Source organism: Rutidosis leptorrhynchoides, chromosome 4 (genome assembly GCF_046630445.1).
Source record: "Rutidosis leptorrhynchoides isolate AG116_Rl617_1_P2 chromosome 4, CSIRO_AGI_Rlap_v1, whole genome shotgun sequence".
NCBI lineage: Eukaryota > Viridiplantae > Streptophyta > Magnoliopsida > Asterales > Asteraceae > Rutidosis > Rutidosis leptorrhynchoides.
In genome coordinates, this window is record NC_092336.1 from 218,151,210 (window position 1) to 218,164,334 (window position 13,125).

At 32.8% G+C, this 13,125-nt stretch overlaps 1 protein-coding gene across 1 annotated transcript; it reads right to left on the reverse strand.

Annotated features, from left to right (window-relative positions):
- Positions 1 to 11,112: 11,112 nt before the first annotated feature.
- Positions 11,113 to 11,949, reverse strand: LOC139841418 (uncharacterized). Its single transcript, XM_071831636.1, has one exon. It carries the CDS (start codon positions 11,947 to 11,949, stop codon positions 11,113 to 11,115), a length of 837 nt encoding a protein of 278 aa, XP_071687737.1.
- Positions 11,950 to 13,125: the final 1,176 nt, after the last annotated feature.

A 13,125-nucleotide genomic window follows, 5' to 3' on the forward strand; every position in this document is an offset into this window, starting at 1 on the left:
TACTAATAATCGTTCATTTAACCGGACACGGGGATGGATTAATAGTCAATGGACTCATTAAAACAGGGGTGGATTACATACAAGGACACTTGGTGTAATTGTTAATAAAGTATTAAAACCTTGGATTGCACACAGTCGATAACCTGGTGTACTCATTAACAATGTATTAAAACCTTATTACAGTTTAAGTCCCCAATTAGTTGGAATATTTGACTTCGGGTATAAGGATAATTTGACGAGGACACTCGCACTTTATATTTATGACTAATGGACTGTTATGGACAAAAACCAGATGGACATATCGAATAATCCAGGACAGAGGACAATTAACCCATGGTAATAAATTAAAATCAACACGTCAAACATCATGATTACGGAAGTTTAAATAAGCATAATTCCTTTATTTTATATCTCATCGCACCTTTAATTATTGTACTTTTAATTATCGTAATTTTATTTATCGTCATTTTATTTATCGCACTTTAAATTATCGCACTTTTATTATCGTTATTTACTTTACGCTTTAAATTAAGTCATTTGTATATTTAATATTTTACATTAGGTTTTAATTGCGACTTAAGACATAAAATCGACAAACCGGTCATTAAACGGTAAAGAACCTCCTTTTATAATAATAATAATAATAATACTACTTATATATATATATATATATATATATATATATATATATATATATATATATATATATATATATATATATATATATATATATATATATATACAAATATAGTTTCAAATAAATATAGCGTTAAATTTAGTTGTATCCCTTTGGAACGAACCGGACTTACTAAAAACTACACTACTCTACGATTAGGTACACTGGCTATAAGTGTTGTAGCAAAGTTTAGGTATATCCCATTCTATAAATAAATAAATAACTTGTGTAAAATTGTAGCATATTTAATAGTATTTCGCAATAAAAATATAACTATTTCGTACTACACCTCGCATAACATCAAGTATTTTTGGCGCCGCTGCCGGGGAACTCAACAACGCCGAAAGCGAAACGCTATAAAAAATATATTTAATCTATTTTTGTAAAAATATAAAAAGTTTTAAACATAAAAATACAAAAATATAAAAAATATATATATTTCTACCTATTTAAGTGTTTAAATAAAAAGAAAATATATTTTTTATATAAAAAGTATAAAAGTATTTTTTTTAGTTTTTAAAAAATATAAAGTTTATAAATAAAACTTATATTAATAAGAAAATAAAAAAATCAAAGTAAAAAGTAAAAAAAATAATAATTAAAAACTCTGAACCTGCACCGATTGAAACTGCAAAGGATCTGAGCATGCACTGTCATGCGATCGCATGAGCAGGCAAGGGTAAACCCATGCGACCGCATGGTACCTTCTGACACGCCCACAACCTAGTACGACAGAATTAGGGTTACTATTATTATTATTATTAATTAATTAATTACCTAATTAGGGTTTAGTTATTTAATAATTAGTTTTAGTTTATTTAATTTTGTATTTTTAAGTTTTAATTAGTTTTAATAATTTATAAATTAGTACTTTTATAAAATAATTATATAAAAATAATATTTTTTATAAAATAAGTAATTTTATCATTTTTTGTATCTTTTTATAAATTGAATATTTTTATTAGTTTAATTTGTAATTCGTAATATTTATCGTTCGTAATTAGTTTTAAACTTAGTATTTTGCCGTAGTTAATTTATATTTCTAGATTTTTAAGCTTTGCCGTAAAATCCCTTAAGTGCTTTTTCTTTAGATTAAGATTTAGATGCTTTAGAATTTTACGACGTCGCTTATTGCTTTAATATTTAATAAATTTTAGTGCCTTTTAAGTTATTGCCCTTTTGATTATAGAATTCCTTTAAGCTTTAATACCTTTAGATGTAAGTTTTAATTCTTAGTTTTCAGGCTTTTAAGTTTCAACGCTGCATTTTATTATTATTATTTTTCGACTTTTATTTTTCGACGCTTATTTTTCGACCTCTTATTTTTCGACGCGCTTTTCTTTTTCATTTCGACGCTCTAGTTTTTAGGACATAGATTTTATCTTCTTTAAATTTCGACGAAAAATTATTTTAAGCGGTTAAATTGATAGACATCCAAAATTTTCTGGTTCGTAGTAATAGTTGGATTTGTTAGTGGCGAGTTGTGGGCTTCCGATTTAAAGGGTCCTGGCTACATGCTGCATCTATTGGCTATTCGAAACGTGGAAAAAAGCAGAAAAGTCTATTAATTTGATAACTTGTATAATTTTTATCTTTATAACTAATAGGATATTCAGTGAATGCACCGAGCAAAACGTTCACCACCTTTCATACGTTCACCTCCTGTAACTCGATCAAGACATCTAGCCAACATTGTCGCCGTTGATTTTTCTTTAGGATCGTCATCTAGTCGACCAAGTACTCCAATTCAAATTTTCGATAATCCATTTTTTGAACCCGACCTCACAATTGAGAACCCGGAGGATATTCAGGGACAATTCAGAGATCCTGAAGCACTAATCATTCCTCCTGAACCACAAATCACTCATCCAGAGATTGTCGAGGAAGAAACCATTAAGTCAGAATCCTCTAGTGATTCAGATTCAACAAATTCAATCATGAAAAATCTGGAACCTCTAAGTATGGAAGGCCGAATGAGGGCTAAACGCACTGGCCAAGGTCATGTCATTACTCAACTAGACATTAATGCGCCAGATTATGAAATCAAAATACAAATCCTACACATGGTAACTAATCAATGCCAATTTTGTTGTGCGCCAAAGGAAGATCCAAACGAACATCTTCGTACCTTTAATAGGATCTGTACTCTATTCAAAATCAGAGAAGTTGAGGATGAACAGATCTATCTCATGTTATTTCCCTGGACTTTAAAGGGAGAAGCCAAATATTGGTTAGAATCGTTACCTGAAGGGGCGATTGATACATGGGATGTCTTAGTTGAAAATTTTCTTAAATAATTCTTTCTGGCATCTAAAGCCGTGAGACTTCAAGGAGAAATTGTTACGTTCACGCAAAAGCCAAATGAAACTCTATATGAGGCGGGACAAGATTTGGAAAGTTGTTGAGAGGATGTCCTCAACATGGTTTAGACACTTATCAAATAGTACAAATATTCTACCAAGGATGCGATATTACTACACGAAAAGACATCGATATAGCAGCTGTTGGTTCCATTATGAAGAAAACCGCAACTGAAGCTTACAAAATTATTGATAACACTGCTTCCCACTCACATGAGTGGCACCAAGAAAAAGATATCGTTAGATCATCTAAAGCGGCTAGAGTCGATTCTAGCCATGACTTTGATTCCATTTCCGCAAAGTTAGATGCTTTCGAGACACGAATGGAAAGATGACTAAGGATATTCACGCAATACGAATTAGTTGTGAGCAGTGTGGAGGACCACATTTGACAAAAGATTGTCTCAGTATTGAACAAACAATGGAACAACGAGAGAATGTTTCATAAATGAACCAAAGGCCTGGAAATAATTATCAGAATAATTATCAACCGCCAAGACCAAACTACAATCAAAATCAGAATTATAACCGAAATGTTCCATACAACAACCAACAAGGTCCTAGCAATCAACAACTATCCAACAATACTTACAACCAGCAAAGACCTATTTTTCCAAATAAACCACCACAAACAGATGATAAAAAGCCAAATTTAGAAGATATGATGTCGAAGCTAGTTGAATCTCAAACGCAATTTTTCACATCTCAGAAATAAACGAATGAACAAAATGCTCAAGCATTTAGAAATCAACAAGCTTCTATTCAAAATATGGAACAAGAAGTAAGCAACCGAGCAAGGTTGATAGGTGAAAGAAAACCGGGAAGTCTACCTAGTGATACAAATACTAACCCCCGGAATAAAACAGCTAAAGCCATTACCACGAGAAGTGGTATTACACTTAAACTACCTGAAATGCCTGTAATTTCTGATGACTCTATTCCTACTACACATGCACCACAGCCTGAGCAAGATAAGAAAACAGAACCGGTAGTTGAAAAGGTTAATGAAGATAACACAGTTAAGGCTAAACCTTATGTTAAACCATACCAACCACCACTTCCTTACCCGAGTTAAATGAGAAAAGAAAGACTTGAAGCCGATCAATCCAAATACTTGGATATGTTTAAACAAATAAATGTCAACCTTCCTTTCATTGATGTGATTTCAGAAATGCCTAGATATGCTAAATTTCTGAAAGATCTAATCACAAATAGAAAGAAAATGGAAGAACTCTCGGCTGTTACAATGAATGCTAATTGTTCTGCAGTACTGTTGAATAAACTACCAGAAAAACTCTCTGATCCAGGAAGTTTCAAAATTCCATGTTTTCTGGGTAGTCTTAGTTCAATAGAAGCATTGGCAGACTTAGGTGCTAGTATAAATTTAATGCCATATTCATTATACGCTAAACTAGACCTCGGAGAATTGAAACCAACACGAATAAGTATACAACTAGCAGATCGATCAGTAAAATATCCTAGAGGGATAATGGAGAACATGCTAGTTAAAGTTGGTACTTTAGTATTTTCAGTAGATTTTGTTATTCTGGACATGAAAGAAGATTCTCGAGTTCCTCTTATATTAGGAAGACCATTCTTAAACACGGCTAAAGCAATAATAGACGTGTTTGGTAAGAAACTAACCGTAAGTATAGAGGACGAGAGTGTTACATTTTCTGTTGATAGAGTCATGCAACAACCGCAATATGTAGATGATACATGTTATTACATTCAAATTATAGATTCACATGCAGAATTGTTACAAGAATTTTCAGAATTACAAGGAACAGGATAATGTTCTTTAGGAGAAGGAACTGAACCAATTGATGAAGCTGAAATGTTAGCCGCACTCATGGCTAATGAATATGAACCAACAACAGAAGAACTTCAAATGCTAAAAGAGGAAGACAGATATCGATACAAATCATCGATAGAAGAACCATCGACATTAGAGTTAAAGCCACTTCCAACCCATTTGAAATACGCTTATTTACATGGTGAATCTGAATTACCTGTAATAATATCGTCTTCTCTTACTGAAAATGAAAAATCTCAACTCATTTCTGTGCTAAAAGCTCATAAACCAGCTATTGCATGGAAGATTCATGATATTAAAGGCATAAGTCCTTCGTATTGCACACACAAAATCCTTATGGAAGAAGGCCATAAAACATATGTACAACGCCAACGAAGACTAAATCCTAATATGCAAGATGTTGTTAAGAAAAAATTATTAAACTGCTCGATGCAGGTTTAATTTATCCAATCTCTGATAGTCCATGGGTAAGACCAGTTCAATGCTTACCTAAGAAGGGTGGCATGACTGTCATCACAAATGAAAAAGATGAGCTTATTCCTACTAGGACTGTAACAGGATGGCGTGTTTGTATTGATTATAGAAAATTAAATGACGCCACCAGAAAAGATCACTTTCCCTTACCTTTCATTGATCAAATGTTGAAAAGGTTAGCCGGGAATAGTTACTATTGTTTTCTTGACGGTTTCTCCGGATACTTTCAAATTCCAATCGCACCCGAGGACCAAGAGAAAACCACATTCACGTGCCCTTATGGTACTTTTTCTTACAAACGCATGCCATTTGGACTTTGCAACGCCCCTGCAACCTTTCAAAGGTGCATGATGGCGATTTTTCACGACATGATAGAAGAATGCATGGAAGTTTTCATGGATGACTTTTCAGTCTTCGGTGATACTTTTGAAACATGTCTAGTTAATCTTGAACGAATGCTTATTAGATGCGAATAATCAAATCTAGTACTTAATTGGGAAAAATGCCATTTCATGGTTAAAGAAGGCATCGTTCTTGGTCATAAAATTTCAAATGAAGGAATTGAAGTAGACAGAGCTAAAGTAGATGTAATTGCTAAACTTCCACATCCCACCAATGTTAGAGGAATTAGGAGTTTTCCTGGGCATGCCGGTTTTTACCGACATTTCATAAAAGACTTTTCTAAAATTGCCACTCCTATGAATAAACTCCTAGAAAAGGATGCTCCATTCATCTTTTCGGATGAATGCATCAAATCTTTTAATATTCTTAAAGAAAAACTCATTAATGCGCCGATCATGATAACTCCAAATTGGAATCTACCATTTGAACTCATGTGCGGTGCAAGTGATTTTGCAATGGGAGCCGTTTTAGGACAAAGGATTGAAAAATGATTTCAACCTATTTATTACACTAGTAAGACGTTACAAAGAGCACAAACGAATTACACAACTAATGAAAAAGAACTTCTTGCTAATGTCTTTGCTTTTGACAAATTTCGTTCATATCTCGTTCTAGCTAAAACGGTGGTCTATACCGACCATTCTGCTCTTAGATACCTATTTTCGAAACAAGATGCCAAACCACGATTAATCCGTTGGATCTTACTCTTACAAGAGTTAGATATTGAAATCCGAGACAAAAAGGGAGCAGAAAATCTCGCCGCTGATCATCTTTCTCGTCTTGAAAATCTCGAATTAGAAGTTCTAAATGAATCGGCTATACAAGATAACTTTCCTGATGAATATCTTTTGAAGATCGATTATAATGAAATTCCATGGTTTGCAGACTATGCAAACTACTTAGTATGTGGATTCCTTGAAAAAGGGTTGTCGTACCAAAAATGAAAGAAATTCTTTAGCGATATAAAACACTATTTTTGGGAAGATCCACATTTATTCAAAAGTTGTCCCGATGGAATAATACGCCGATGCGTATTCGGAGATGAAGCTAGTATAATCCTAAACCATTGTCACACAGGACCAACAGGAGGGCATTATGGGCCTCAACTCACGGCAAGAAAAGTCTACGATGCTGGATTCTATTGGCCTGCAATTTTCAAAGACGCACACCTTCTTTGTAAATTCTGTGATGCTTGTCAAAGAGCCGGAAAAATAAGTCAACGTGATGAAATGCCACAAAATGTTATTCAAGTATGTGAATATTTGAAGTTTGGGGTATTGACTTTATGGGTCCATTTCCAAAATCTCATAATAATCTCTACATTCTCGTTGCCATTGATTATGTATCTAAATGGGCGGAAGCACAAGCTCTCCCAACTAACGATGCACGAGTTGTAGTCAACTTTTTAAAACGTCTTTTTGCAAGGTTTGGAACACCGAAAGCTTTAATAAGTGATCGGGGTACTCATTTTTGTAATAATCAACTTGAGAAAGTTCTCAAAAGATATAGAGTAACTCATAAAATCTCAACCGCGTATCATCCACAAACAAGTGGACAAGTTGAAAATACCAACCGAGCTTTAAAACGTATTCTAGAGAAAACCGTAGGATCAAATCCAAAGGAATGGTCCATGAAATTGGAGGATGCACTCCGGGATTTTAGAACAGCCTACAAAACTCCAATTGGCACCACACTTTTAGACATGTTTACGGAAAAGCATGTCACCTTCCAGTAGAAATTGAGCACAAAGCATTTTGGGCTTTGAAGACAAGTCTAGGGTTAAGTTAACTAAACGAATTAGAAGAATTAAGACGTGAAGCATACAAAAATTCGTTAATCTATAAGGAAAGAACGAAGAAATGGCATGATAAAAGAATCAGAAGTTCAAAATAATTTAAGGAATGAGACAGAGTTCTTCTTTTCAATTCACGATTCAAGCTATTTCCTGAAAAATTGAAATCAAGATGGTCTGGACCATTCATAGTCAAAAGAGTTTTCCCATACGGAACAGTAGAGTTAATAAATTCGAATGGGATTGAATTTAAGGTTAATGGTCACAGAGTTAAACATTACATAGATAATCCAATGGAAGTTGAAGATGAAGTTAATCACAATTTCGATATCACAGCTAACTAAGTGTGGGAAGATTCGAATCTTTTAAGGGTAATATGAATTTCTGTTGGAGTTAGATATTCTGTTTTCGTGTAGTTTTCAAAAATGGAATCCGCATGGTCTTTCCCTAGCAGACCCTAAAGAACTAGTCTTCTAGCTCCATTCTGAATTTTTATTTCTTTTAGGTTTTACGAGATGAAGAATTCCTTTGATCTGAACCATGGTCTACTACTACACGCTATGATTACTAAACGTAATAATAACATCTTCCCGAGCGAACTGGTATCATTCATAAGAGGCAAAAAGGAAAGAACTCAGGAAAGATCATCATAAGATACATTTTGGTAAAGGAAAATCAAAATCCGCAACAAAAAGAAAAGAACGACACCTTGAAAGATGTCGTAAATGCGGAAAATGGTCACACGAAGGTAAATGTTCGAACAATCAAACATATTCAAATACCGAATTTGTTACTCTATGCAGAGAAGGACCGTTCATATGTTTAGAAGAAAAGTTATTAAAGAATCGAGGTTACGCTTATGTAGCTATGGAAACCAAATCACACGACTCTCCTATGAGTCGGCTAAAGCAGGTCTCTGAGAATTCTATCTCACAGGTAAGTATGTACAGTTTTATTTTTATTTTATTGCTTTTAACCTTTTGATAATAAACGTTGAATCGTTCGCTATAAAGTATTAAATTGATATTCAATAAAATTAGGTATGCGAAACCGAAATTATTGATATCATATAAAAATTTATTACATCACTGCGAAATTTACCGTTTATTCATAAGGTATAAATATCTGTAATCAATCAATCCAAAATATTTCAAAAATTCGTCAGGAGTAAAACTAGGTAATATAGCCGAAATTACTTTACCCAAAAAGAGGGACGTATATTTTTGTTAATATTTAATTGATTAAAGTGGGATAAAAGACCAAAAAGATTTTTATTTTTATTTTTATCTTGTTTAAATTTTTTTTTTAATATATAACTATATTTTCAAATCTAAGATTGTAAAAATATTAGTATTTTAATGAAATTTTATTTTATGCATTTTAAATTTAAGTTTGGAGTGAATTTAAAAACAAAAATTTACTTTATTTCATTAAGTTAAAAAATTTTGATATTTAAAATTCGTCGTAAGTTGAAAACTAGGTCGTTGAATCGAAATTGCTTTACCCGAGGGCGGGACGAGAAGTTTTATTATCATTATTTTTAATCTTATTGATTTAAAGTATGCCAAAAACATTTAAAAAATCCAAAAATCTTTGCTTTTAAAACAATCGCTTTGAAATGATAAATTTTTAAAATTTTGTCGAGGAACGAACTAGGTCAACGTACCGAAACGCCCTCATTCTAAAAAGAAACAAATTTTTAAAATTAAATTAATTAAGTGTTTTACAAGATAAAAGTTTTTTTATAAAAAAAAAAGAAGAAGAAGAAGAATTACACCTCATGCGATCGCATGGGGTTTGCCTTGTAAAACCATGCGGTCGCATGGACCACAAAAATTGGACAGAATACAAAGTCCAGCGAGCTGCTTCTTTCTCACACAAAACACACACACATATCACGAGCAAACACACACAAACACCCCTAAATTCATTAATTTTTCACCAAATTTCACCAAATCTTCACTAAAATCACAATGAGGAGATACTTTGCAAGAACTTTTTCAATGAGGGTAACGATTTCACCCCTAAAACACTCTTAAATTCGTTTTTTTTTTGTGTTCTTGAGTAATTTTTACCTAATTTAATTTTGATAATTTCTAGTGTAATTAGAGTTAAATTGTTAGTATATTATGCTTGTATAACCTAGATTGATGCTATTTAACATGATTTGAAGCCTTAAACTTCAAAATTTTTAGAAATCTAGGGTTTGTGTTCTTGAGCAATTTGGGGCTTTTTGATATAAACAGGTTATGGCCGATTTTTGTTATGAATTAGTGCTAAATTAAGTAGTGTAACATGTTTAGGTAGTTAAATGATCCAAACTTTGATCCTAAACATGATTTTTGAGCATCAAAGTGGACTTTTTAAGTCTAAAATTTATGAACTTGATTATTTTGATATAAATGCTATTTGAAACTTGTTTAATTGCCAGTAATGGTTATTTTAACATGTTATTTGAGTTGAATGCTTATTAACTTTGTATACCTTTTCATATATGCTTATTTGAAAAATTGTAGAATTGATAAAAAATATGAAAATAAGTATAAATTTAATATGGATTAAACATGTTATTGTAATTATTTTAATTTGTTATTTTGCTAACACTAATGCATATTTGGATGCACAAAATTTTGTGTTTAATGTGTTTTACAGAGAGATACAGAGACTGACGGTGTATCATCGTCTGGACAAGCTGAGCAAGAACCACAGCCAGAGATGCAACCAAAACCACAACCTGAACAACAACAACATTATGATCAACACGTGTCATACTATGAACCAGAACCACAATTTTTTATTGCCTACGTAGTATTTCCCGTTCACCATGTAATAGAACGCTCTAGAATTCATGAAGAGGAGTTACACCCCAATCTAAGGTTTGATAGAAGTTGGAGATATTACCCGACGTACCAAAGTAATAAATGGCTTTTTCGACTTGTTTTTATGCTTTGTGCTTTCGCGAAACTGCGTATTTGTGCGTACTGTGCTATTTTATACTCTGGAATCTTACTACACGTGGATTACTTTCATTTATATGTTAAAACGTGCCTTTAAGTACATAGGATACTTAACTTGATCACCGGATGCCTTTATGACCGTTAGTGTCACTTGACGTTTCGAACAAATTGCGTACAGCGTACACGTTTAACTTTTGTCGTAATCGGAATATTATGACTACGAAATATTAATTGTTATTTTATAATAACAATTACTTGGGTTTTTGGATGCTTAATTACGCTTAGTAATTTACTTATGCTTACAAGTTAGTCTTGTTGGACTTTCTACCTTGTTGGACTTTAGAACACCCTACACTAGTTAGTGGACTATTTAATTTGCCCAATTATAAGTAACTAGTGACTCATTAATAAGTAAGACAAATGCCCATTTATTAGAGGGAACATGCTAGCATTTTTGTCAAGTATTATCCTTAATGTTGCATGAGATCCATAAGCACCAACTTTAGACAACCACTAACCAAGGACACGTTACATAATGTTACATTATTGATGAGGTCCACTGGGGTCTACTTATATATTCGTTGTTATCTTTTAGTCTACATCCCTCCCACGCTGAAAAAGACAAATGTTGGAGATTATGATGCTAGGAATGTGTCTTTTTCTTGACAGTATTCGCAACTGTACCTTGGTGCCCTGGATATCTGTTTACATAAACGCCTTTTTATATCTTCTGGAAGAGCAGAAAGTTGTCCTGTGAATGCTTCAAAGGGTTCTTCAAAATTGTTGATTAGATTGAGACCTTTTTCATCAATTTTTTCAATAGTGCTTGAGTAGATTAAGACATTTTTGTGAACGTAATTGATTCTCACATTTTCTTGCTGTTCTTGGCCATTTCCTATTTTTGAGGATCCGAAATAGACTCCTGCTAATGATGACACCAGATGATCGATTGTTGGAATTATTTTTAATGCTTCGTCTCTTGTTGGATAATTACCATTGCTTACTCCGAGATATGCTATTGTAAATGATGGGACAAGTAACTGTTGGTCTTCGTTAAATATTGGGTAGCTTGAATGCATTCTGAGAAATATTTCTCTTTCTTTTGCAAAATTGTCTCTGTATCTAGTTATTGCTTCTTGCATTCTTTGAGGGAGTTCCTTGATTTCATGAATTGTTCTTCCATCGATATATAAGGTATCAATTAATCCATGGACGAAATATTCTGATATTGTTAATGGTGATGCTTCTGGTAAGAAAACTGCTTTAGGGCCAGTTTTCCTATTTTTGGGATAGAACATAATTGTTGCGTAATTTTCGTTGTAATTAACAAGGTTATCCCATAACCTTTGAAAACTGTGTGTGGATGGTTTCTTCTTATCTTCTTTTTCTGTTGTAGAGAGAATACTTTTCATCCTATTCATGGCATTTAGACTTGCTGTTTGACCATAAAGATAATGGTTAAGATTAACCATTCCTGATCCTGAACGTTTTGCTTCATTGGCTGGTTGAGTTGCTATTGTTTTATATGCTTCGTTGAATGCTACCTTTGCTGCTTCTAGAGTTTTGTAACTTTTATGCGTTACGCTTCTGCCTAATATAAACTGATTTGATGTTGCCCAGTTGTTGTATATTCCTTTGGATGGTCCGTCAAATATGACATACCATTTTTTCTTTGGTTCTTCTGGATACGATGTTTGTTGAGATTATTCTTCTTCTTCAGTCATTTCATACCAACTTTGTTTTTTGGGTGTTTCTGGTTCTTCTAAGTTAATGATAGTTGATTTATGTAGTGTTTGTGAATTTGGTGTTTGTGTTGATGTTGATGATGAGGGTGTTGTTAATGAAGGTGATTCTTCCTTGATTTTTTCTGGGGTTTCTTTTTTGACTGTTTTTTGTTGGGTTAAAATGTTTAAGGTTTCTAGTAATTCCTCCTCCTCCCTCTGAAAAATTGATAGTTGTCGTTGCTGTGTTTGAATCTGTTCTCTTTTTTGTTGTAATTGGTGTTGAATCTGCTTGATGACTGCTTCCATTGTTGAAATACCTGCAGAAATATTTTGTATGCTTTTGGTGCTTTTTACTTTAAAAAGCTATTTCATGTACTCGTAAGAGTTGTTTGCTTTTCATATACTCAAAAGAGTTGTTTTCATGAATATGATCTTGCCTTCATCGAGCTTATAATTCATAATGAATATTACTTGAAGATAGATTTTGCATAGAATGTTTGCCCAAAGCAATGTATGCTTAACAGATTACTAGCTTTGCTGAAATTTCTTTAATATTTTTTAGAGCTGTTTACTAATTGTTTGTGTATGCTAATAATAGATGATAAAAGTTCTATGCCTTCAATATCTTTTTCTTTTTCAAGATATTTTTCATATTCTTCAATATTTTTAGTTGATTGCGAAATTATTTCCCAGCTTTCATTTATAAGATTCTTCCAAAGTTTATTTGAAAAAATTATTCATTTGAATTTTAGAATCCATGGTAAAACTTTTTTTTATTATGTTATGCGAAGAGGTGGTACTATTTTATGCCTTTTTCTTGAACTCGATTCTTCTTGATCTGCATAAAATTCTTCTGTATCTTCATATTTTATAGCACTTGTGCTGGCATGTTCATGATTAGTGTCTTGTTTTACTATTTTTATT